General features: G+C 35.0%; 2 protein-coding genes and 1 long non-coding RNA gene across 7 annotated transcripts; 1 reads left to right on the top strand and 2 right to left on the bottom strand.

Moving 5' to 3' along the window:
• The first annotated feature begins 613 nt into the window (after positions 1-613).
• Positions 614-3,743, top strand: LOC129893959 (dihydrodipicolinate reductase-like protein CRR1, chloroplastic). 2 transcript variants are annotated; one of them, XM_055969415.1, is made up of 9 exons: positions 614-995; positions 1,067-1,141; positions 1,276-1,341; positions 1,433-1,528; positions 1,745-1,861; positions 2,786-2,878; positions 3,097-3,198; positions 3,296-3,382; positions 3,469-3,743. In XM_055969415.1, the coding sequence occupies exons 1-9, from the start codon at positions 765-767 to the stop codon at positions 3,499-3,501; spliced, it is 900 nt and encodes a 299-aa protein (XP_055825390.1). In that variant the 5' UTR covers positions 614-764; the 3' UTR covers positions 3,502-3,743. The 2 variants fall into 2 exon arrangements, with proteins under 2 accessions (XP_055825390.1, XP_055825391.1); XM_055969416.1 differs by lacking the exon at positions 1,067-1,141 and having other exon boundaries at positions 651-995.
• Positions 3,744-4,290: 547 nt separating this feature from the next.
• LOC129893958 (protein COFACTOR ASSEMBLY OF COMPLEX C SUBUNIT B CCB2, chloroplastic) lies at positions 4,291-10,374 on the bottom strand. 4 transcript variants are annotated; one of them, XR_008767600.1, is made up of 8 exons: positions 9,974-10,374; positions 9,742-9,860; positions 9,588-9,659; positions 7,950-8,093; positions 7,674-7,827; positions 7,331-7,522; positions 4,508-4,631; positions 4,291-4,436 (listed from the first exon to the last, which is right to left on the bottom strand). XR_008767600.1 is itself a non-coding variant. In XM_055969412.1 (7 exons), the coding sequence occupies exons 1-7, from the start codon at positions 10,182-10,184 to the stop codon at positions 4,608-4,610; spliced, it is 924 nt and encodes a 307-aa protein (XP_055825387.1). In that variant the 5' UTR covers positions 10,185-10,374; the 3' UTR covers positions 4,291-4,607. The 4 variants fall into 4 exon arrangements, 3 of the variants coding, with proteins under 3 accessions (XP_055825387.1, XP_055825389.1, XP_055825388.1); XM_055969412.1 differs by having other exon boundaries at positions 4,291-4,639; XM_055969414.1 differs by having other exon boundaries at positions 4,291-4,631.
• Positions 10,375-20,746: 10,372 nt separating this feature from the next.
• Positions 20,747-23,782, bottom strand: LOC129896362 (uncharacterized). Its single transcript, XR_008767956.1, has 3 exons — positions 22,913-23,782; positions 22,373-22,449; positions 20,747-21,146 (listed from the first exon to the last, which is right to left on the bottom strand). It is a non-coding gene; the product is annotated as an uncharacterized LOC129896362 (long non-coding RNA).
• Between the last annotated feature and the right edge of the window lie 250 nt (positions 23,783-24,032).

Below are 24,032 nucleotides of genomic sequence, written 5' to 3'. Positions count from 1 at the left end.
CTCCCCCTCCAATTTGAGGGGGGTGTTAAATTAACAATGGAATTTTACCCACTAGAGACAACACCATTAGAGAAGAAGAATGTAAGCTTAAGTTCTAATATGGAAGAAGTTCATTTCGGACACGAAGCAAAAGAAAAAATGAAGAGCAAAGTGAAAATATGTAAACAAGCCACCTGTTCACTTTCCAGAAGTTTTTCAGATATTATCTTGTAAATATTAGCTTTTCCTTTTTTATTTATTTATTCACTTTGTAAATACAAGTTTGTTATTCCACAGCAAATTAGCATAGGACGGTTGTATATGTTGTTAGGATTAGATTCTCATTGTATTCCTACAAATACGTATATTGTGTAGTAATGAAATACACAAGAAAAATTCAGCTCATTTCTCCTTTCATATTTTTATTCTCTCTTGGACATTTTCGGTTTGATATATATATGTAGGTATTCAATTTTTTAAAGTGATATATTAATACCATATTTAATTAAATTCGTGTACTGTCCTTCGTATCGAACACTCCCTAAATGTATTCTTTCTCATTTTGGGCCTAGTCGATCGCGTGCGAGTGCAATTGAACACTTTGAATAATTGTGATAAATATAGAGAGGGCCTGCGTGCGCGTCCCAACAAGGACATAATGAAAGGGCAGGAAAAACCTTATCTTTTAGAACATACAAAGCAGTAAACTTTTTAGCCAAATTTTGAGAAACAAAGTAACCTAAGACTAAGAGACCAAAAGACTGTAATCATACATACATACATCCATGGCGGCCTTGAGCTGCCAATTTCAACCAACATACTTTATTAATTCTAAAAAAATGGTAAAGACAAAGCCATTCATCTGTTGCTCATCATCTCAAAACAATGTGAAGGTAATCATAAATGGAGCAGCTAAGGAAATTGGCAGAGCTGCCGTAATTGCTGTCACTAAAGCTAGAGGAATAGAATTGGCTGGCGCTGTTGATTCTAATTTTGTTGGACAAGATATTGGACAGGTCAATTCATTGCTTCTTCATTTCCACTATAAGAAAAAATATGTGTATGGAATTCATTTTATTAATTTCAGATTTGTGACATGGAAGAGCCTCTAGAAATACCAATAATTAACGACCTTACCATGGTTTTGGGTTCAATATCTCAGGTAATAAAAATTATCTACTTACCATCCGAGCAATTCTTTCTTTGTCTAAAAATTATGTTCTTGAATCGACCCAATACTGCTTTAATTCTGATCCAAATTATGGTTTCTGACATTGTGAAATCCAATTATTGCAGTCAAAAGCAACTGGGGTAGTCATTGATTTCACTGACCCTTCTAAAGTTTATGACAATGTCAAACAGGTCCAATCTTCTTAATAGTATCACTTCTTTAACAAAAAAAGGAAAATTGAGACAAGGTTGAAATTTATGATGATTAAATTTTGTTTTGCAGGCAACAGCATTTGGGATGAATAGTGTAGTTTACGTGCCCAGAATTAAGCAAGAAACTGTCATGGCTTTATCTATGTTATGCGACAAGGCCAGCACGGTGAGGGTGCAGGGTGAGATTTACAAATTTACACAACAATTTCATCATATGACCAGTCACATTTTCAAACAATGGCTGCTTACTCTTTTTTTTTTTTTGGTACTTAAAATACATGAATTGATGACCAAATTTCATTTGTCTTGAGAAACACTTGGAAGAAACAACTCTGGTTGTATACTTAATTAAAAAGACATATGTTTTTGTCATTGATGTCAGGGTTGTTTGGTTGCACCAACTCTTTCAATTGGATCCATACTTCTACAGCAAGCAGCAATTTCAGCTTCTTTTCACTATAACAATGTTGAAATTGTTGAGTCTAGAGCTAATCCACTGGTAAGTACTACCCCATGACACACCTCTTGTGTGCCATTAACGTTTATCTACATTATATATATACAAGGTTAAGATTGTTTATATATATATATATATATATATATATATATATTAGATGTTGAATCTTTTTGACTTCTTCAAATATTTATTTATTTCTTAGTGAAAATCATGATTCTGCCGCTACGATAAATGACTAAAACTTAGATTGAAGAAGATATTTTCCCATGGGGACAAGAAAATAAATTCTGCAAAACACATAACTAATTAGTTTTGAGAGGAATTCTATAATTTCAACACTAGAAAGGGCCCATGGCCAAGACCTAACACCATCTAATATATTGCAATGCCATAAAATCCTTCTTTTCGAATAAAATAATAATGATGATAGTAAAGCTTAGTGCATGGGTCCATAACTTAGCTGTATACAGCCTTTGTCTCGCAATTAGATAACTACCCTTTCTATAGAATTTATTGTCATCTTAATCAAACAGCAAATACTAACAGTGACCCGGTCGTCCTCTCCACACATTTAGACCTCGAATCTTCTTCTTTATTCTTTTTCCTGTGGGTAAAATTTATAATTAATAACTTGTAGGTTGATGGTGGAAGTGTTCAACCATTTGAGCAGTCCTCGGTTGTCTTTCGTCTTTTGATTCTCTAAATCGGTTAAAGCTAATTTAGTTTGCCTTCTTAATACAAAGAAAGCGACTGTAGATTGAACTGATGCATGCCGAAGTAAACTGATCAATAGTATAAATATTCTCGTACATCATGTCAGTGATTGTATATAGTAGGCTCTGAGCATTTCTTGCATTTCAATCATATTAGTTAGTATAAGATAAAGAAACCTGTCGTTCATTAAATGCTACTTATTGAATAACCAAAATCAGTGGTCAAAAGTAATGAAATTGTTGCTGGCTGCAGGATTTTCCAACACAGGATGCAGTTCAAATTGCCAACAACCTTTCCAATTTGGGTCAGCTGTATAATAGAGATGACATTTCTAGCGACATTCCAGTAAGATCCAACAAATCTTACAGACATTGTTGCTAAATGCAATTTATAGATTTCAAGCTTGTAGTTGAACATAAAGAAGAACTATGAACTGGTAATGCATTCGAAATAAGCCAAACCAAATAACATGAGAACATTTCAAACCCAGCAGAACTTTGGAGTAATTTCTTGACTTCAGGAACATTCTGATATTAGGCTGCTTTTATTTTCTGTTCTGCAAGGCAAGGGGTCAAGTTCTTGGGGAAGATGGAGTACGTGTTCACAGCTTGGTTCTACCAGGGCTCCCGTCTAGTACATCAATTTACTTCTCAAGGCCAGGAGAGGTGTGTTTCTGAAATGTACTCTCAGTTTGCTATGGTAGACAGTGGCCATAGATCCCCTTTTATTATGAGAATCTCATCTATGACTGTTGTTGATCAGGTTTACACAGTAAAGCATGAAATCACAGATGTGCAATGTCTCATGCCTGGATTGATTCTGGCCATTAGAAAAGTTGTTCGCCTCAAGGTATCCATCGATTAACCATTTTTTTAAACATATTTCAGCATCGATTTTACAGGTTACACAACATACTCTTGGTTTTCCCTTGGCAGAACCTGGTCTATGGCTTGGAAAAGTTTCTATAAGAAGCAGACACTCAGAGGATAAAGGGACTGTAGACAACACTGAGGTATCTTGCTAAGAGTACATGAATGGAGAGATATGAAGACAGATGCAGCCAGGATAAAAATTCCTAAAATACGAATGTTACAAAAATGTCGGATCACAATAAGCAAATTATTAAACATCTGATAAAATCTGAGAATATATTATTTTTCCCATGTCGCCTAAAAGCCAAAATATATAAATTGTACTCACTGAATAATCCCTCCCCCCCCCCCCTCCCCAACCCCAAATATTTTTTATTTTTTTTTGAGGATCACTTCCAATATAAATTTGAGACAGCCCTTGATTCTTTTTGCAATTCTTCTTTCCTTCCCCACCCCGTACATGGTTGGTAGGTAGTAATTAGTAAATAGTGTTTTGCCTAATGGTTTCACCAAGTGAAGCTCAAGTTGCATAGTGGTATCAAATCCAGCTCCGTGCTCTAGGCCTAGTTTCCAGCCAATGGAGCAGCTAAATCATTGTTGTTGTTATTTCTACTTTTTTCCTTTTGTCTCTTCAGATTCTTCCTCCTCCTCCCTTACTCTATAAAGATTCATCATCAATTGTATATTCTTACACATTAAAGAACCATATTCCAGCCATAGCATTTCGAAGACTTAAAAGTAGTTGTAGTTCTAATCGCACAAATGAAAGTACTCCCTCAAATAAAGAATCAATAGAGTACATGGAAGTTTCAAATTTTCTAAGTAAAGGAAAAAAGAAAATTGTCACAGAATGCTGTACATTTTAAACTGAAACATTTGACAGTGTGAAGATAAATCGCCAAATACTTGAAAAATAAGAGACTATTCAAACCAAATTTACATAGGAACCAATGACTAACCTTAAAGCTAATAACTAAGACAGCTGGCTTCTACTGTTTAAAGAAAAAATATATATCTTGCACTAGGCGTTCCTGTAAAGGAGAAATTAATCACAACAAAGCCTAAAGAACAAAGGGATATATCTCGGAAACAGCCGTCCTACCTTGGTAGGAGTAAGGTCTGCGTACACTTTGTGGAATTTCACTGGATTGTTGTTGTTGTTCATAGATTGGATAGCAATTTCTCCTTTGCACAAACCATTCTTATGATGGATCATTTGCAATATCCTGACATGCTCAAACAGAAACTTGAATATGGTAATTTGCAGAAAATTAATAGAGAAAGGACAACTATAGCCAATAAAAGCATTAAAGAAGTTGCAACCAGATGGGGAGGTCCTAGAGACTAATGGAAGTCGTACTCTGGGTCATTAATTTGCTGAGCACCATAAAAAAAGTTTTGATAGCTACCCATTAAAAGCTGGGATATGGAATTAAAACTCCCATAAATTTTCTTTAACCTCTTTTTGGTAATAAAAGCATGTAATATTCTCCAAACAAATGCTAACCAGATTTGGTGTTTTAATAAAAAATCTTTAGCGTTGAGATTTACTAAGGTAAATATTTACACAGTAAAACAGAAGAATTGTAATGGTTCGACATAATTTATGGTGTTCATACAAGATTTTTGGAGCTATTACTCAATATTGCTCGAATCTACTGATGATCAAAGGTCGTCAATCACTGTCACCTACATGAATGCAACTATAACAACACTAATGCACTGGGTCTCATCAGAACTCCGTAGTGAAGCTCTTGTTAGAAAGAGTGTTGCCACCTACATTACTTATCAAACAGAAGTTATTTTCACCTACATTACTCCCAGTTTGATCTACCACAACAGCATGACCCACCATTATCGATAAATAAGCACTTTTTTTCCTATTAGGAATATCTAGTAACCTTATGCATGAAGATAATCAATTCGTTCATTGTGGACGGACTCTGTTAGGGGTCGGTTGGTAGGGTGTATAAGAATAGTGCCGAACATAGTGTATTAGTAATGTTGGCATTAATAATGATTGTATTAGTTATGGTTGCAGGTTGCATTAGTTATGCTAAGGCCTGAGATTATTTCTAATGCAGTGTTTGGTTTGGTGTATTAAAAATAATTGGTATTGCATTATTTCTAAAAAATATTTGTTTACAAAAATACCTTTCATAAATATGGTGGAACGGATGTAGAATAGGTTTTGAGCGACAATTGTGTCTTTAATCATGCTAATGCATGCATTAAAATCCTTTGCATTACTAATACCATGGATTTTCATGTATTAGTTATGCATACCTTAATACCAAATAGAGTGTATAACTAATGCCAACATGGTACTAGTATTACACAGAGCTAATGCATGAATCTATGTATTATTTTAGGCAGGGATTAGTTATTCATGTATTAGTTATTCCATCTTCTATCCTGCATAAAATAATACATAGATTCTCTCATAACTTATACATCTATAAGATAAGTTATCTATAAGTTATGCGGGTTTCTAAATTGTCAACCAAACGTCATATTAATTTTATTTATGAATAACTTATTTCCTATCTACCTACCAAACGTTGTATAAGTTATACGAATATTAATACATGGATAACTTGTTTCTTATCCAGCTACCAAACAACCCCTAGATTTCTACCCACATCCTCAATAGGGTCCTCTTATCTCTTTGATGTTTTTTTTACACCTATCCAGATTTAGCAACCTTCAGATTGAACAGGTTGTAAATGCGGTTTAAGAAATGATTCTTTGCCCCAGAAACAGTTTTATCCCCAGAACATTTCAAACAGTATTCAAATCAGAACCAAATTAAGCTACTCAGTGCAAGCTCCGTTTAGAGAATTCAGATGTGAAAGATCCTAATCTTATTCGGTATCTTGATATCAAAAATCAAAAGGACCAATTGTCCTTGCAGGCCGTAACACTTTTACAAAATTGTGTTAATGTCCTTGCATGGAATTTGTGGACATGATTAGGTTCAGTATTGACCACTTTCCTGAAAAATTAAGAGGGCCAATGATGTTTATTACAGGGGATGTTCAGGTGCCATGCATCTCTTGACCATATTACTGCATCCCTACTTTATATGATACTACATGCCTTATCGGGCTAGCAGAATGTAGCCTGATTTATCGACAGAAATGAATGAGTCTATATTAGTGGGTTGATCCAAAAGAGGATCTACTACATACAAAAATTTGTGTCTATAGCCTGCTGGATTTTTAAGACTTGAATTAATTTACAAATACCACGGTCCACGGAGTCTTGAATGCTGCTTATAATATCATAAGTTCTGGATACTAGCTGTTACCCTTGCTATAGTCAGAAACTAAGCTTTCACTTATTTTCTTTCCATTGAGGGCGAGGAAGGAAAGGGTGGTCTAGCACATAAAGCTTAAATCAGAAAGGCAAGCTATTAGATTTATCAGCAGAAAACTGAATTATTAAATACATCAGAATAAAATGTGATGGATAATCTCTACCACAAGCTTATTAAGTACCATCTACCAAAATTTAACTCTTCTTCTTCACTATTTTTTTTCACAATAGCGTGTCAAGCATGCAATGATACACCATGGGTGAAGCTTTTTTCAAAAGGAAATATTGAACACATTCCCTGATTTATGTATATGGTAAAGAAATAAGACATCTAGCAGCAAAAAGGTTAACTTAAATGTTTGCCTTGGGCAGCGAGTAGAATCAAGAGATGTCAACAAAAAAGGGAAACTCAACTAGTACACAGTATAGCATATCTGCAACCAAGCTTGCACCTAATCGCTGCTTTAAAGCTTTATGGATGTCATTAAATTAGCTCAATGAGCAAATTTTGAACAATTTTATTTTTGATAAGTAATTTTCAGCACTTGTTTATAGCACATTTTGAAGAAATATTAGAGGCTCTATAGATCTGCATGGATGCACTTACCTTCAAACTTCTTTGCGACAGCTCCAACCCAGGCTCTATCTTTATTGTTGTATGCGTAACTATTGCTGGAAGCCACAAGTACAAAACCATCATTCTTCCACTTTTGGCTGGAATTTGAGGTTTCAGCTTGTATTACAGGTTGCACAAGGAGAGAACGGGTTCCTTTTGGAAGCATCTCCCACAGTTCAGAGTCTAGATTATCACAAAAATGTAGAGAACCACAATAGCATAACTTAGTTTTAATACAACAGGTAGTTTTCACCTTCATTCAAACTGCAGAATGTGTAATTTACTATTTTGAATGGACATCTCCCTCATAGAAACGACATTAATAAATGGATACCTGAGACCTGTGGAAAATAAAGTGTCTCCTTCAAATCACGAAGACCACTTTGCTGAATCTGTTTCTCAAACCAGTCACATAAGTGAGTTTTCAATACATCTTTGGGGGTTCTCCAGTAGCCACGAGCACAAATTGTATCTTGAAGTGAGAAAAGCTACAAAATCAACATAACCTTCACGGTTGTAAGTTTTGAAACTTATAATTGTGTCCATAATATCTTCTTGTAAGATCCTCTGACTACTCCAAGTTGACACAATCTTATCTATGGATACATACCACTGATATGGTGCTTGTGTTGCGCAACAAAACATAGGTTCCCCATGCCAAATCCTCCTTCAGAATATCTGGTATGTTCTCTGAGATGACAAAGGCTTGCTCAGCATCTTCAGGAAGATTTCTTTCTTCTACTAGAACTGAACCCTGAAGCCAATTTAGTCATTAACGTATCTTACCATTTATTTTTCAATAACATATCTTCAAGTTTAAGAAGGATGCTATAGACCTCAGCTGTCAAATGTCTACATAAAATATGAATACAACAGGTTAAAGAATAGTAACGCCGAAATGAATATCATATAAGCATGTTGCCAACCTCTCTGGTGTTAAAGATAGAATAATGGATACAACATGAGAGACCAGATGTAGTTTCAAACTTAAGTGAATACCATATAAGCATATCTTGTTCTTTTTTCTAAAACTTGGTTGATGCTTGGTTCATTCATTTGGCAAAAGCTAAACTGCTTTAACTGAACCAATAAGAACGTCCTTTGACGGGTCGTACATTAAAAGTATCCAAGAAATCAATTGCTCGTAAAGTCAATGATTAACAAACCAAAAAAATCTCTGTTGGGTAGAATTACATCTTGGACTACAAGATAGTTGTCCTATGCAGGCAGAGTCCATTTGATTAACAATGTATTTTTTTCTATTCAAACATTCTGGTCCCAAATATTTGTTCTGCCAAAGAAAATTATTCAATTGACTGAGGCCACCTGTAGAAGATTCTTATCGACAGGAGGAACTGATACATCAAAAAGAGCTTTATTAGCTTGGAAGAAGGTTTTCTATCCAAAATCAGCTGGGCGGCTAAATGTCCTTGATATTTTGACACCGAATAGAGCTGCAATTTGCAAATTATTATGGAACCCATGGAAGAAGGAAGATACTGTACGGGTACAGTGTGTACATTTATACTATGGAAAGGGTAGAGTAATATGGGAGGTTGTACCCAGACAAACATCTTGAATGGTACAAATGGTTTTAAGGGCAAAGAAATATGACGAAGATTCTAGAGTCATGGTATCTGAAATGCAGCAGATGGAAAGATTTTCTATAAAAAGAATGTATCAAAGATAAGGGGAATATTTCAAAAGGTTCATGGAGGAAGTTGGTATGTAATAACCACAGATTCCCTAAGTGGATCTTCATCCCGACTTTAGCAGCACGTGGTAGCCATAGCACTAGACACAGGTTGGCTCAATGGGTATAATAAAAAAAAAGGTTGTCCTTTGTGCTATGTAGAGAATGAGAAATTTGAGCTATCTGCTAGCATTTGGACGAATTAGCTTCAGCAGAATCACATGGGAACGGGAAGAATGCAGCTGCTGAGATCAGCAGAATGTCCTTTGCTGGCTGCATTTGTTATATGCAGAGGAGCTGAGATTAGAGAAGCTAAATTTCTATCTTTAGAATAGTGGCTTGGATATATAGTTGCAGACACATGCAACTTCAGTTACTGGTTTGTTTCTGTACATATTTCCATTTGGTAATAAAATCTATCCTGATTTTTGGTTTGATAATTTTATAAACTGATCAGGCTCAAGTAAATTGCTTGATTTGTTTTAGCAGTCAAGGATGTACAAGAACAAAATGCTGAAACTATCTCAACAGAAAAAACATAGAAAGAGAAATTACCTTAAGAAACTTCCCAAGGTAGGGAACTATAACAGAGAACGCAGCCAGAAAAACACCTAAAACTTCCGTTCTCTGTAGAAAGAGAATATACTGTATTAGAATTACATATGCAGACAACAAATATGTATAGAGTTGAATACAATTGTTGACTCACGAGCTGTGCTGCGGTGATGGCGGATGAGTCTGAACCGAGAAAGTGATTCAATACCAAAAGAAAACCAAATGCGTAGCCAATGTATCTCGGTAAATAAGATTCGTCCAATCCAGGTATACCTTTGGAAGAATAGCCAACACGCGCAAAATATTTCAGATGCAAATACGTGTACAGTATACATACATATATACTGATTGAAATCTAGAGACTAATAGAGGATTTTTGGATCTACCGAGAGTGAAACGAAGAACGGAAAGATTAAGCTGTTGCTGCTGAGCATTGGTGCTTTCGGTAGACTTATCGAGACGACTATAGACTTTCATTGACGATGACTTTCTGGTTTTCCGGCACCGGAATTCTGACGACCGTGTGGATTTGCCGTATCTTTTAACGGGAAACACTGACGGCGTTAATGAGTTTAACAATAGACAGGTGAAGCTCATTTTCGGTAGCTACCCTTCTCCCTCCGCTAAATGGATAATGTTTCGGTTACTGCAGATTCCTACAATATCAGTCAGCGAAAAGCCTTGCCGTCGGCTAAGAGTCGCCGGAATGTTATACCACGCTCCAGTAACGAATGTTCTATTGAATTTTTTTTAAAAATGAGAGTTTTCGTTTTTCTTTTCCCTTATTTTTTTTTACTGGATAAAATGAATGCACGGATTTGAGGACGTGTTCAAATAATAGACGTATAATGGCTTATTTTTGTTATTTTAATTTTAAAATAAGTATTTATTAATATTAATTAAATATTTTAAAATTTATTTTGACTTAAAAACATCTAAAATAAGTCAACTCCAAATGGCCACTTAATGTATCTTTATCCACCTTGTCATCGAAAGGTGAATAACTAGGTGAACATGGTATTAGAGGGTAAGAACTTAATCTCCATCAAATCTATACGGCCTATCATAATTAAGTGATTTTTCTAAAAGTAAAAATACATGTTAAATTATTACAATTATAAATTAAAAAAAATTTATCTACAAACATATGAGGAGTTCAAAACCTAAATGACGTGTAAAAAGAGTGGCTGAAATAACCTGCAAAGAAAACTTGACAAAAACTATATATAGTGTACTAAACTAGTGCGATATATAAGTTTTAATAATGGATCAGTCTTAACGGCCATTATGACCAACGGATTATATAGAGTATTAATTTAAAAACAAAACAGGTCCTTCAGATTTTTTTGTAGTTTAGATTATACCGATGTTATTTTCTTAATTATTAATTATTTATTGTTTGTTCTTTATTAGTTTGATTGTTTATTCTCTTGTTTAATTATTATTTTCAAAGCAGGCATGTTAGTTAGCTAATTTCCTTTTTTAATGTGTTAATTAGTTAGCTGTTTTAATTATCAATGTGTTATTTAGCTATTTACTGGTAATACTAATTTGTTGAATTAGTTATTATCAACATAGTTAAATACTTAATTAATTAAAATAATACTAATTAATTAATTAAGCAGTATGTACCTTGGATGCACGCCAGAATCCATACTGATAGATCAAAAAAGTCATTTAAAACTAACATTTTATGTTCTAGATTCATTTTGTTTGGTGAACTTTTAGGTCTTAAAATTACAATATCTAAATCATGAGTTTATAGAAGTTATATTTTGGTTTTATTAGTACAGACATTTTATTAAGTTCATTTTGTTGGTGTTTTAGATCTTGAAGTTATATTAAACCATAATTTTTTAGAAGTTACATCTTTTCAATACCTACACTCTAATTCTAGTATTACTTACATTTTTTTCAAGTTCATTTTGTTGGTGTTTTAGGTGTTGAAGTTACAATACAACTATATTTTTTTAGAAAATACATTTTTTTAAGACCTAAACCTTAATTCTATTAGTATGTATATTTCTTTAAGTTCATTTTGTTGGTGTTTTAGGTTTTGAAGTTACAAAAACTAAACCATAATTTTGTATACTTGGATCCTAATTTCGTAGAAGTTATATTTTTTCAAAATCTACCTCCTAATTTTAATCGTACATATTTTTTTTAAGATCTAAACCCTGGTTTTATTGGAACGTACCTTTTGTAAAGTTCATTTTGTTGGTATATATTTTAGATAATGAAGACTTAAACTCGAATTTCATTTGTATTCATTTATCAAATAATTTTTTTGTTTACTATTTCTTGTTAGTATGATTAATACCTTTTTTGTAAGTTTAAAGTTTGTCATTGGTTATCATATTATTGATACCCTTTCTGGTTAATTTGAAGTTTCTCGTTCTTTAATTGTCAATCCTAATTATACTAATTAATGATTAACTAATTAATATCTTCTTAAGACTAGTTCACATTTATCATATATCATATGCAAAATAAATTAAACAATGATTTTTCACCTAAATTAATTAACTGCTAATAGTTTTTTTAACTAATTAAGTATGTAACTATATTGATTATAACTAATATAAAAATTAACATTAAATAACTTATAACACATTAATAATGAATTCAACTAACTAATTATTACATTAATTTTTTAGCTAACTAACATGCATGCTTTGGAAATAATAATTAAACAAAAAAATAAACAACTAAAGTGAATATAAAATTAAAAAACAATAATTAATTAATAATAAAGAAATAATTAATAATTAAGAAAAAAAATATAAACCTAAACTACAAAAAAGGAAAAATTTTAAAATATACAATTACCTAATTTACATTGCAAAAAATAGCTCAAAACTTACCTTACAAATTTTTACTTCAAAACACAATCTAGTACACAATATTATTATATCGGCATACAACAATATACAAATTTTCATATTTTAGTTTTTACAAAAATATTTAAAAACTTGATATACACTATTATACACTCAATATACAATATTATACAAAATTATGGGACTATTCATTTCACTCTGAACAAGTATCACAGATAAATTAGTTAATTATCATCACCATCACCGCTACACTAGCCACCATCATCAAAGAAACTGCCTTCAATTAACAAATCAACTAATAAAATCACATCTGAGAATTTTAAAAATAGACATAAAATGAAATGTGGAGGAGAGAGAATGCATTTTAGGTAGGGGTGTGCAAAAAGCGAATGACCAATAAATTAAATCGGAAAAAATATTATCGGTTATTGCTATTGGGTTATTGAGTTAATGGATTTTTAATAATTTTATATAAAAAAAATATCGGGTTATGGGTTCGATATTGATTTTTAATATTGGGTTATTGGGTAAACCGATAACCCATTAATACAATAGTAATTTACTACTCTACCCTTAAATAAATATTAAATATTAATATCAATAATTTATTGGTTATTCCCTTTGCCCTTTAGCATTCAATTCACATTATTGTCCTAGTTCTTTTATTTGTATTGCACTTGTAGTGTTCTTTTCATGTACGTCACTATTGTTTCTAGTTTATGAGTATTTCACAAAGTTATATTATTGTCTTGTCGCGCCAAATTGTTGGAGAAGTCATATAATTATTTTATGAGCATTTTCTTATTGGTTAAACCAAAAATCGAACCGTTAAGAATCAAAATAGATAAATCGAAAATCGATAATAAATATTCTATTGGTTTGTTATTAGTTTAGCATATTTCAAAATCAAAAACCGATAAACCGAATCAATAATATATAAATTCAAACTGAACCGATCGATACGCATCCCTAATTTAAGTGTGTGGGGGAGAGAAAGAAAAGATATATCAATAAATTAGTGACTAAGAAGTTTCAAAACCTTGTCTCATTTTGACATGTAGTTGGGCCAGTTGTACTTTCAAGTAGTTATCTAAAAAAAACTTAATTAAAATGCTTTTGTCCTGTAATAGAAGTCAAACTCAACAACTCTCGGAATTACTTGTGCACTTTCAATTCACCCAGACCAATAGTTGCAACAAGCCCTGACCTCCGAACCAGAACGACTATCGAAGAGATGGGGGGTGGGGGGGAGAATCCATCCCGCACCAATGTGACTTTGGCCCTCTTTTCCAAGAGGAATTGCTTCTCTAGGATACCCAAAAAGAGTGGGAGGTGTCTGGGCTCGTCCCTCCTGATAAAATAGAAGGGCAGCCGATGTTGAAGCTTGTTGCTTCCACAACTAAGAAGGCTTTATTGAAAACTTTAAAAAAGTGGGAGTAAGGAGACCCATGAGCATTGGATAATGGAAAGAAGGTAGCACTCACTCTAGCGGTATATCTTTTGCATGATGGATCAGGGAGGAAATGAGAACAATCAGCTGGCATACTAAGCATTGAGCCATATACTCAGCGACATCCTTCTTCATACCTTCCCACCAATAGTTTGGGCGGATCATCTTATACATTCTCGTGCTCTCTGGATGAAGGGGAAAAAAGTAAATTATGCGCCTCTTGCAATATATTATGGTGTCGAAGGGTATATTTTATGTCCTCGCACTACTAAAAAACTATCAAAAAATGACCCAAAAAAGCGACGGACTGCGTCGCTTTTTTGGTCAAACTTGATGAAAAAGCGACGTAGTCACTTCCATCGCTTTTTTGCTCGACGCTTTTGAAAGAGCGACGAACAGAGCCGTAAAAAGCGACGGGCTATGTCGCCCCTAATATTTTTAATTAAAAAATATATAAAATAAAACGACGGACTCCGTCTTTTTATTTTTTTTAAAAAAATATTTATTTAATAAAAGCGATGGACTAGTAGTCTCCATCCATCACTTTGTTTATATTGGTCTTCTTAAAATTTTGTAGAAAAGCGACTGACTTTGAGTCTTTGTCCGTCGCTTTTCTGGGAAAATATAAAAATAAAAAATCCAGAAAAGCGATGGACTAAATGACCCTTTCCGTCGTATTTTTCCAATATTTTTGACAGCAGAAACCTGCAATTTCTGTTGTCCACCTACAATCAAAATTCAATTCAGCTCATTCAAACACAAATAACAACAAACAAAATACGCAAAATACATAATAACAAACATAATTAAACACTTAAAACGAATAAAATCACAATTTAGAACGATTTAAAGTGTTTCAAAGTTAACAAAAAATTTTAAAATGTTCATAAACTAACATAGGAAACTCTAAGGACTATTTGCTATATATTCATCACTATCGTCGGAATCATCCGGAGTGGACCCTCTTGAATAATGGGGCAGAGGCTGACGGGCGAGGTTGAGCACTTGTTCTTTAATTTGCTCATTCGGCATTCTCAAATTTTTAACTCACTCACATATGTCACGTTTCTCATCCAAATTGAATGAATAACTGGCTTTAGGCTTGACTGTTTTACCATTTTGTAGTTCTTGCAACCACAATTCTTTTCTCCTACAGTATTCCTGTAAGTCCATTCTAGCTCTTGTGTTGTCTTTTGTCTTGCCTTAACAAACATCAATGTGTTAAATAAATTATCAAAATAATTCTTCTCAATGTGCATCACATCAAGATTATATCATAGGAGATTATCTTTCCTGTCACGATCCAACTCCGTAGGCTGTGACTGTTATCTGAATTGGACATCCGTACATATATCTGTTATTTATAACCAATTCACAACTAAACATGATATGGGACTTAAGAAAATAGGATATCATATCAAAACTGTCCCATATTTATATATTAATGCGACCTATGTCTTGAGGAGTTATAACATCAAAGGTAATATGGTACGTAAGCCGACAAGGCTGTCACTACACATCACATTCCAAAATATACATGTCTATACGCAAGCCGACAAGGCTGTCACTATGAATAGGAATATTCCAAAATATAAGTCATACTAGTACAGCTGGATAACATCTATATACCACCCACATATATGTCTACAGACCTCTAAGAATACCAACAGTAATGAATGACAGAACAGGGCCCCGCCGTACCCATGAATAAATAAATATATACACCAAAGTATCTATACCGAAATTCTAGGCTCCGGAATAATGGAGCACTTCCAAAATAGCTGAGTGGAAATCCTAAGTTGGTGGATCCCCAAAATGAATATCTGTACCTACGGACATGAAATACAGCCCCCCGAAGAGAGGGGGGTCAGTACGAAATATGTACCGAGTATATAAAGCATGACATACCATAAATGAGATCACATTTAAAGTAGAGATTTAAAAAACAAGCATGTAAATCAAGAAATCAATATACCAGTATTTTATAACGAAGTTATACCTATCATTGTCATATGCCGTACCCAGCCCATCATGGGACTTGGTGAATAAAGTCGCTTCATCATATCATCATATCATCACATCATCACATCATCATATCGTCATATATATATATACCGTACTCGGCCCTCTAGTAAGGGACTCAGTGAATAAAGTTGTGTACACATATACCATACCCGACTCATCGTGGGACTCGGTGCCATAATCATATCATTGCATCATCATATATCGTACCCGGCCCTAGTAAGGGACTCGGTGAATAATGTAGTAAAATATGCGTACCCGGCCCTAGCGAGGGACTCGGTGGATAATGTAGTGGAACCATACATGATAACGTACCCGGCCCATCATAGGACTCGGTGGATAATACAATAATAATATGTATGAATAGGGTATCATTAGCAACCATATGTAATTTGATCATCATCGGAGACTTAATGGAATAATCAAAACGAACCATCATTTGAAAATCAAGACAATAGTCATTTCAAGTACTCTTCTATTGTCATTATGAATTATACCAAATATGAATTATATCAAAATATGAATTATACCAAAATATGAGTTATACCAACTAGGCCGGCTGGAAGCACACACATGAGTCAATACATAACGATATAAGTTATGGAAATCACGAACATTAGCCATCCGAGTGTATCTATGAATGAGAGTTTCCTTGGAATTTAAGCATGCGTCTTCCATTTATTTCATATGGATCATGCCAAAAGAAAGAAAAGATAAGCTTTACATACCTTTAACGTTTATCCACACACAACATGTATATGCTGCCCCATACCTATGTTAATACGTTAAGCATTATGGTTAGGCTATGGAAAGGCATAAAACGTACTCTATCGTTACTAGGTTATTTCTGAAAATTTGGACAGCACCTCCCCTGAACTTCATCACCATTTTTTGAGTATATAAAAGCAAAACTGGATTTTAGAGCCTAAATGGAAGTTTTATATCTATGAAATAGCTTTTCAGAACATCTTTAGTCACTCAAAACGGAGCTTTACACAAGGAGTTATGCGAAAATTACTAACAGCAGTCCCAACCCAAAAATGGGTTTGCCAAACAAAAGTCTAAATAGCAACTCCCTTAATATTTTAGGCCACAATACTAACTACAACATTACTCGAAATTAATCCATCATTCTTAGCTTAGAACAACCCCAATATGTCTCAAACATTAACATATACAATCCCTTCACTTTTAACACATAATTCATGACAATAATAGCAACAACGACAATCAACCCAATTCAATTCAAACAACTCCAAATCTGTCCATTTTAATATCAACACTAATCATGGGGTTTTCTTTCTTCCAATACCATTTAATACAAGTGAATATTTTCATTATAACATTATTGGTAAGTTAAGGCAGCTCACATTCATAACACTCAACAATAATTTCAATCCACATACAACTACTACATCTTCCAATTATCCTTAATGATCCATAGTCTTGATGTTTTTTCGAAACAATCCTAAAACATCCCAACCAACATATAATGCAACATAAAATCTTAATTATCATTAATCTTTCAAGCTCAACAAGAACAATAATAACATGTCAAAACAGCCTCTAATTAACAACATAAGGAGACTCAAAACCTTGCGACGACTTGTGAACACACCAAGGAGACTACATACGATTTTACACCTTATGTCGTATTAACTTTTCTTTCAATTTCTGTGAGCCATAGCAGCATCCACACACAACCACAACATCATTCATTCATATGCAAGAAAGTTATGTTAATATCACCATAAGTTCTACAACAACCCATAACAAATTCAACCTCAACCTTAACGATTTAATTCTTTCATCCTCCTTACATAAACCATGATAACAACAACCAAATATTAAATAAATCAATTCATTATTTTCAACTAAGCAGCCCCCTAACACGGCTCAACAACACTTCAACATCAACACCCATAGTTTTATATATTCATCAACTTACAAAAGAATAAATTGCTTCCAAGATGAGGAAAAAGATGAAATCTTACCTTAGGCTAAAAAGGCACAATTTTGCTTGGACTTGAGGTCTTGCTTCATCAAAGTTTTTGCAACACTAAATACTCCAACCTTGCTGCCATCCACATGAGAAATAACCATACTTCACCCTTTAATTTCTCCTTTAAGATCCACATTGGCCGAGAGCCCTTCTCTCTACCTCCCTCACTTCTCTCTCTAAATTGCTTTGGTCAAAAGAATGAAATGAATGCATTTTCAGCATTATCCTTTAAGACATAGTCTTAATATGCTATACATGTGCATCCCCTAACCTTTCACGTGACCCCTCTACATGTCTTCTATCTACTTAATTACTGACAAGTGAGGGTTGCTCAATTGGTTAAGCACCTCCACCCACGACCGGTAGGTCCTGGGTTTGAGTCACACTGGAGGGGAAGTGTGGAAACACTATAAATCCTCTAAAATGGGGGGTAAAAAAAAATCTACTTAATTACTTAACTAGTTTAGGAGGGGACCACACAAGTACCTAAGTTAATTAGTTTAATCAACCCCTAATTTCTTTTACCTAGTCATCTAATCCCAAATAAATGAATTACTAGTCTCCAAAATATATTTTAATTAGAATTAGAAATTAAAGAATTCTATTCCGAAAATGATCCCGTCTTTAACTTGAGTCGATTCTCTTGCAAATGACTCGACGTATAAAAAAATGGAATATAACATGTCCATTAGCTCACGAATAGTCCAATGCAAAAAAATAATAATATAAAATATAACAATTACCATACTATTTATGACTTTTTTTGAGCCTACTTATAGTGATAAAGGGCGGTGGAGTGGTCCTGGCACGTCTCCACCACGTGTCTACTTGTGGCCAATGCCTTTGTTTAGTAAAACGATCATATATCTTGATTCTGATATCAAATAAATTACCACGACTTATGGTTGGAAAGATAATCGAATTATCTACAACTTTGATTTTAAGAGTTTTCTGAAATTCCCAAACAATGATATTGTTATGGTCTCCCCAAGTCAGATCACCCGAAAACGTAACTTAAAATATCTTTTTGGAGGGCTTACACTTAGATTTGGCCCAAGGTTCCTTGTTGAGTTGTGTTTAACTTCACATATATTATTCATATTAATTATCATATGTCTTTTTATAAAAAATTCTATTATGTGGGCTCCATCTTAGCTCACGATTAAGCCATCTATAGCTATAGTAAGACAAAAAATTTTTTGGGGTGTAACACTTCCAATATGGCAACTCCCAAAATATGCTCTGTTTGTTCCAATTATGTTCAACACCATATCTAGAAAGTCTAGATGGTGGAGTTTCTATACCTTTAGGCAATTGAGAAACTCTCTCCCAAATTTGATGTCCTGTAAGTGATGGAGGTGGAGGGTCATTTTCAACCCTATTTTTTTTAATGCATGTTTCATCTTTCTAGTTCATTAGCAAGAACTGACGATGACAATCAAATCATGAATTTTTTTGTCATGCTCTAAGGTGAATGTCTTACTATGTTCCAGCAGTCATCCAACCAGACGACATTCCGTGTGCAGGACAATCATTAATAGTCCACATTAAAACAGCATGCATAACAAAATTCTGCTTAGTTGATATATCGTAAGTCACTACTCTTTAAAACCATAATTGTTTAAGCTCATCTATCAATGGTTGTATATAGACATCAATCAAACTTTTAGGATTGCGAGGACCTAGAATAACACAGCTTAGAAAGATGTACGGACTTTTCATGTATATTTCAGGAGAAAGGTTATGCGGGGTAAGAAATACAGGCCGACAAGAATAAGGTGAGGCAGCATTAGAGAATGGTGTGAAGCCATCTGCACACAACCCCAATCGTACATTTCTTAGTTCACTAGCAAAATCAGGATACATGTTATCAAAATGTTTCCATGCTTCTCCATCAGATGGATGTGACAAGACACCCGACGGCCTTCTATATTCACGGTGCCATCTCATATGTGGGGCAGACCTCATCGATGCATACAACCTCTTTAATCTAGAAATAAGAGGTAAATAATGCATCGTCTTAATTGGGACCATCTTTCCAGTAGGAGTCCTCTTATAACGAGTTTGTCCACAAAACTTACAATTTTCTAATTCACTATCAGTCTTGTAGAACAACATGCAGCCATTAACATAACAATGAATTCTATCATACGACAATTGGAAATCAATCTCTTTGCCTGATAAAAGTTTTAGGTATGTTAAACTCGGGATTAACCAGTTCGCCCAAAAGATCAACCATTGAATCCATAGCCGTATGAGAAACACTCCAATCTGATTTAATATTCATTAACCTAACTGCAACTAACAAAGCAGAATGCGAACTCCCTTTACATAGTGGACGACTAGCCTCTTCTAAATATTGATAGAAGCGTCTTGCTTCTTCATTAGGAGTTTCATCAAAATATTGTTCGGGTTCCATCCCACCTTGAACTCCGAACGCATCATTAACCATTTCATGAACTCTATCATGTTGAAATGTATAGTGTTGAACTCTATTATGTAGAACCTTATCATGTTCAACCTAATTTGACCATGTGGTACAAGCATATTATATTCATCCACGGGCAACAGATTACAAAATATATTATTCAATCCATCTATTTCTACATGATCAACCCATACAAAATATCTAGGCTTAAATCCATTACTATACAAATGAACCATAACTATATCTGGATTAAAAAATTTTAAGCACCTACATTCACGACAAGGACACCTAACCAATCCATTTCACTTAAGAACATCAAGTGTCATGACATGATCGATAAAACTTCTTACACCGTCAATAAATTCATGTTTTAAATCACCACCAACTTCATAATTGTCACGACCCAATTTCGTAGGTCATGATGGCACCTACTATAACCCTCTAGTAGGTAAGCCAACCCGTCAACCCGGAACTTCAAGTAATGTGTTTGAAGGCAAAAACTATATAAGAGCATTGAATTATAAAAGTAAACAGAATGAATAAGCGGAAGTAAACCAAAACATGTTTTAAACAACTAAAGATCCCTCCCAGAACCTGGAAGTCACAAGTACAGAGCTGCTACAAAATAAAATACGAGTACAAGTCCCGAAAGTGGACCAAAAAGATATAAAACAACTGGCTAGTCTCAGAAGGCAAAAGACGGGCCATCCATGCTGAAGGAGACAAGAATGATCTAAAAACGCCAAGTACTCACCCTAGTCTCCGAAGTTGACTGCAACAGGCTTGATTTATCCACGGCGATAACTGGTGCTCGGTCCTGCATCACGAAAGTAGATGCAGAGTGTAGTATGAGTACCAAGACAACAGGTACCCAGTAGGCATCATAGGCCGACTGAGCAGAAAAGGTAAAAACAATATGAAAAAGAAGAATAGCCTAAATAGGAGTCAACATAAGCATCAAAAGGAAAAAAAAAGTACTACCTATGAAAGCTACAGCTAACTATACCCAACTGGGCCCCCATAAGCCCAACCGGGACACTCGTGCGCAAGTTAAATAAAAACTCGGACGAACCCCCATAAGCCCGCCGAGTACACAGAATAGCTACAACTACCAAGGCTAGGAACCAAGAATCTGCGATGTTAGGAGCCGAAGTATTATATCATTTCCAAACCCAGAATCTCTAAGAGTCAATCGATCTAGTGGTGACTTAGGGGTCGAGGCTGGGACTGAGACCCAGAGGCTCACCTGTATGTTCAAAGTGGTCAAGGCCAGGACTGGGTACCCGGATGCTTGCCATAATACATAAGTACGGTCGAGGCCGGGACTGGGTACCCGGATGCTCGCCATAACACATCGATATGATCGAGGCCAGGACTGGATACCAAGATGCTCGTCATACTACCAAGTCGACGGAGGCCGGGGCTGGGTACCCGGATGCTCCTCGATAATTCAGAATGGAGGCCGGGACTGGGTACCCGGATACTCACAGATATTTTATCTTATGGTGCCGAATATTCTCCTTTCCAACTAAACAATAATAGTACCGAGAATCTCATTTCCAATGAGTCAACCAATATGCCATCAAAACTAAAACCGGAGCCAAAGTCAACGATCACGAAATCTAGTGCTGCCGACGCCTTACAAAAGTCAAGATTATATCGAGTTATGGATGATGGTATTTTTAAGAGCAAGAGTAACGCCTAGCTAAGGCCAAACTACTAGGCACTAGCCCGCTACACCATTCTACAAGGATCTAAGTCTACCGGAGCGACGCCGGGACATCTAAAGCAAGTTTACATCCTATACTAAGGCCAACATACCCCACTATATCAATAACATGCTCATTCAACTCTACTTATAAAACTTAACAAATAACGACAAGATACACATGCTTCTAAATATCCGAAAACCCGATAATAAGCCTAAAGCATGATTTCTAACGCCTAAGATATACAATCAAACTACCCAACCCAAATTCCAACTATTTCAACATGCTTTCACACATTTCGGCTCAATCTAAAGAAAGGTAAACCGTAGCCTACCTGTAGGCCAAACACGCGGGCTCCAAATCACTGTGCTGGAGCTTTTCCCTTTCGAACGACCTCGGAACGCTGCCAAGCTGTCAAAAATAGAACCACAACGTCGATACGGTCGTTTAGACACTAATTTCATAATTTTTGGAAATGGACCAATTTTGGGGTCGAAAACGGGAATTGTGGGGCCCACATACGAAATTCCAGATTTGACCCCCAAAACAGGTTCTAAACGTCACCCCAATCACACAAATCAGATTTATAACATAATTCGGGGTGGGAAATTACGTAAGACGATCAAAAATCAATTCCCACATTTTTAAACTAAGAAAACGATATAAGGCAGCCTCTTTACACGTCGATTTCTCAAAAACGACATACTGTCAATCAAAACAAATTATACCATGTCGTTCCTTGCGAAAAACCCCACTATCTAGCCTCAAGAATCACTCAAAACGGAGTTATATTGACCAAGATACACTCTTTCAAATTTCAACAAAATTTCATTCCGAAAATGACTAAATCTGCTGCTTAAAATCAATTTATTACCTCGAACGACGTGCCAAAAATAGATTCTGAAACTTCCACGATGTTCTCCTTAAATTTCCACGCAAGATAGCCTCTGGAATCACCCAAATCGGATTTATATTGGTCAAGATATAACTTGTCAAAGTTCTTCAAAAATCCATTCCGAAAATGGATACTGCTGCAAATAAAATCACGATTTTTACCAGAATCGAATACTCCAAATCAGTTTTCAATTTCTCCAATGCATTCTCCACGAAAAACCTCACAATTTTGCCTTTTGAATCACCCAATTTGGAGCTCTAGAACTCAAGAAATGAGGGTTCAAAGTTGAGGAGAAAATCTGAAAATATTCTGCACTGCTGCAGATTTTTTCTGGTTTTTACCACAATTTAAAGTCTCCGAATGGACCCTCGGAATTCGTTCGGAATCCGATAAAAATAAACCAGATATGCTACCCTACTAAATTCGATATTCCGGACTCAATGGCGCATTCAGAATTTCCATACGAGATCATTTTAATAAAAAGTGGGTCCCACACCCAAGAGTCATTTTAAGTCATATTCCACAACATGCCTCGATATTAGTCCGGAAGCCTCAAAAAGCGAACGAAGGGTCGTTCTAGACCAAAATCAACATTCCGGACCTAACCGCGCTGTCAGAATTTTTATTCGAGCGCATTTTCCAAGAATGTTGACCAAAGTCAACTATAGGCTAAGTTTCAAAGTCAAAAGTGCCAAATAGCCCCAAACTCGTATTGATTGACTCGATAGTCATTCCAACAGTGCTACTAGCCTAATTTGGTCATTCCGGAGCTGATGGAACCATCAGAATTTGAATTCGAGATTTCGTTAGCCCAAAACTCAAAAAGTCGCAACTAAACTAACTTAGGCCTTTAAAATACCAAAATGGACTCGGGACCTCTAAAAATTCAACCAACACTTCTTCTAGACCAAAAACCATCTCCTGAATCCAGCGGAGTTGTCGGAATTCCATTCCGAGCATCGAAACTCCAAAAGTTGACCAAAGTCAAACCTTGGCTTAAAGTTCCTCAAATTCTCAATTCAAGGCCTCAAATCTTCGTTACAGCTCCAAAACTGATTCCGTAAAGTCTCCTAACCCAATTTAGACATTTCAGAGCTGC

Source organism: Solanum dulcamara, chromosome 7, assembly GCF_947179165.1.
Source record: "Solanum dulcamara chromosome 7, daSolDulc1.2, whole genome shotgun sequence".
NCBI lineage: Eukaryota > Viridiplantae > Streptophyta > Magnoliopsida > Solanales > Solanaceae > Solanum > Solanum dulcamara.
This window is presented reverse-complemented; position numbering and strand designations above follow the sequence as displayed.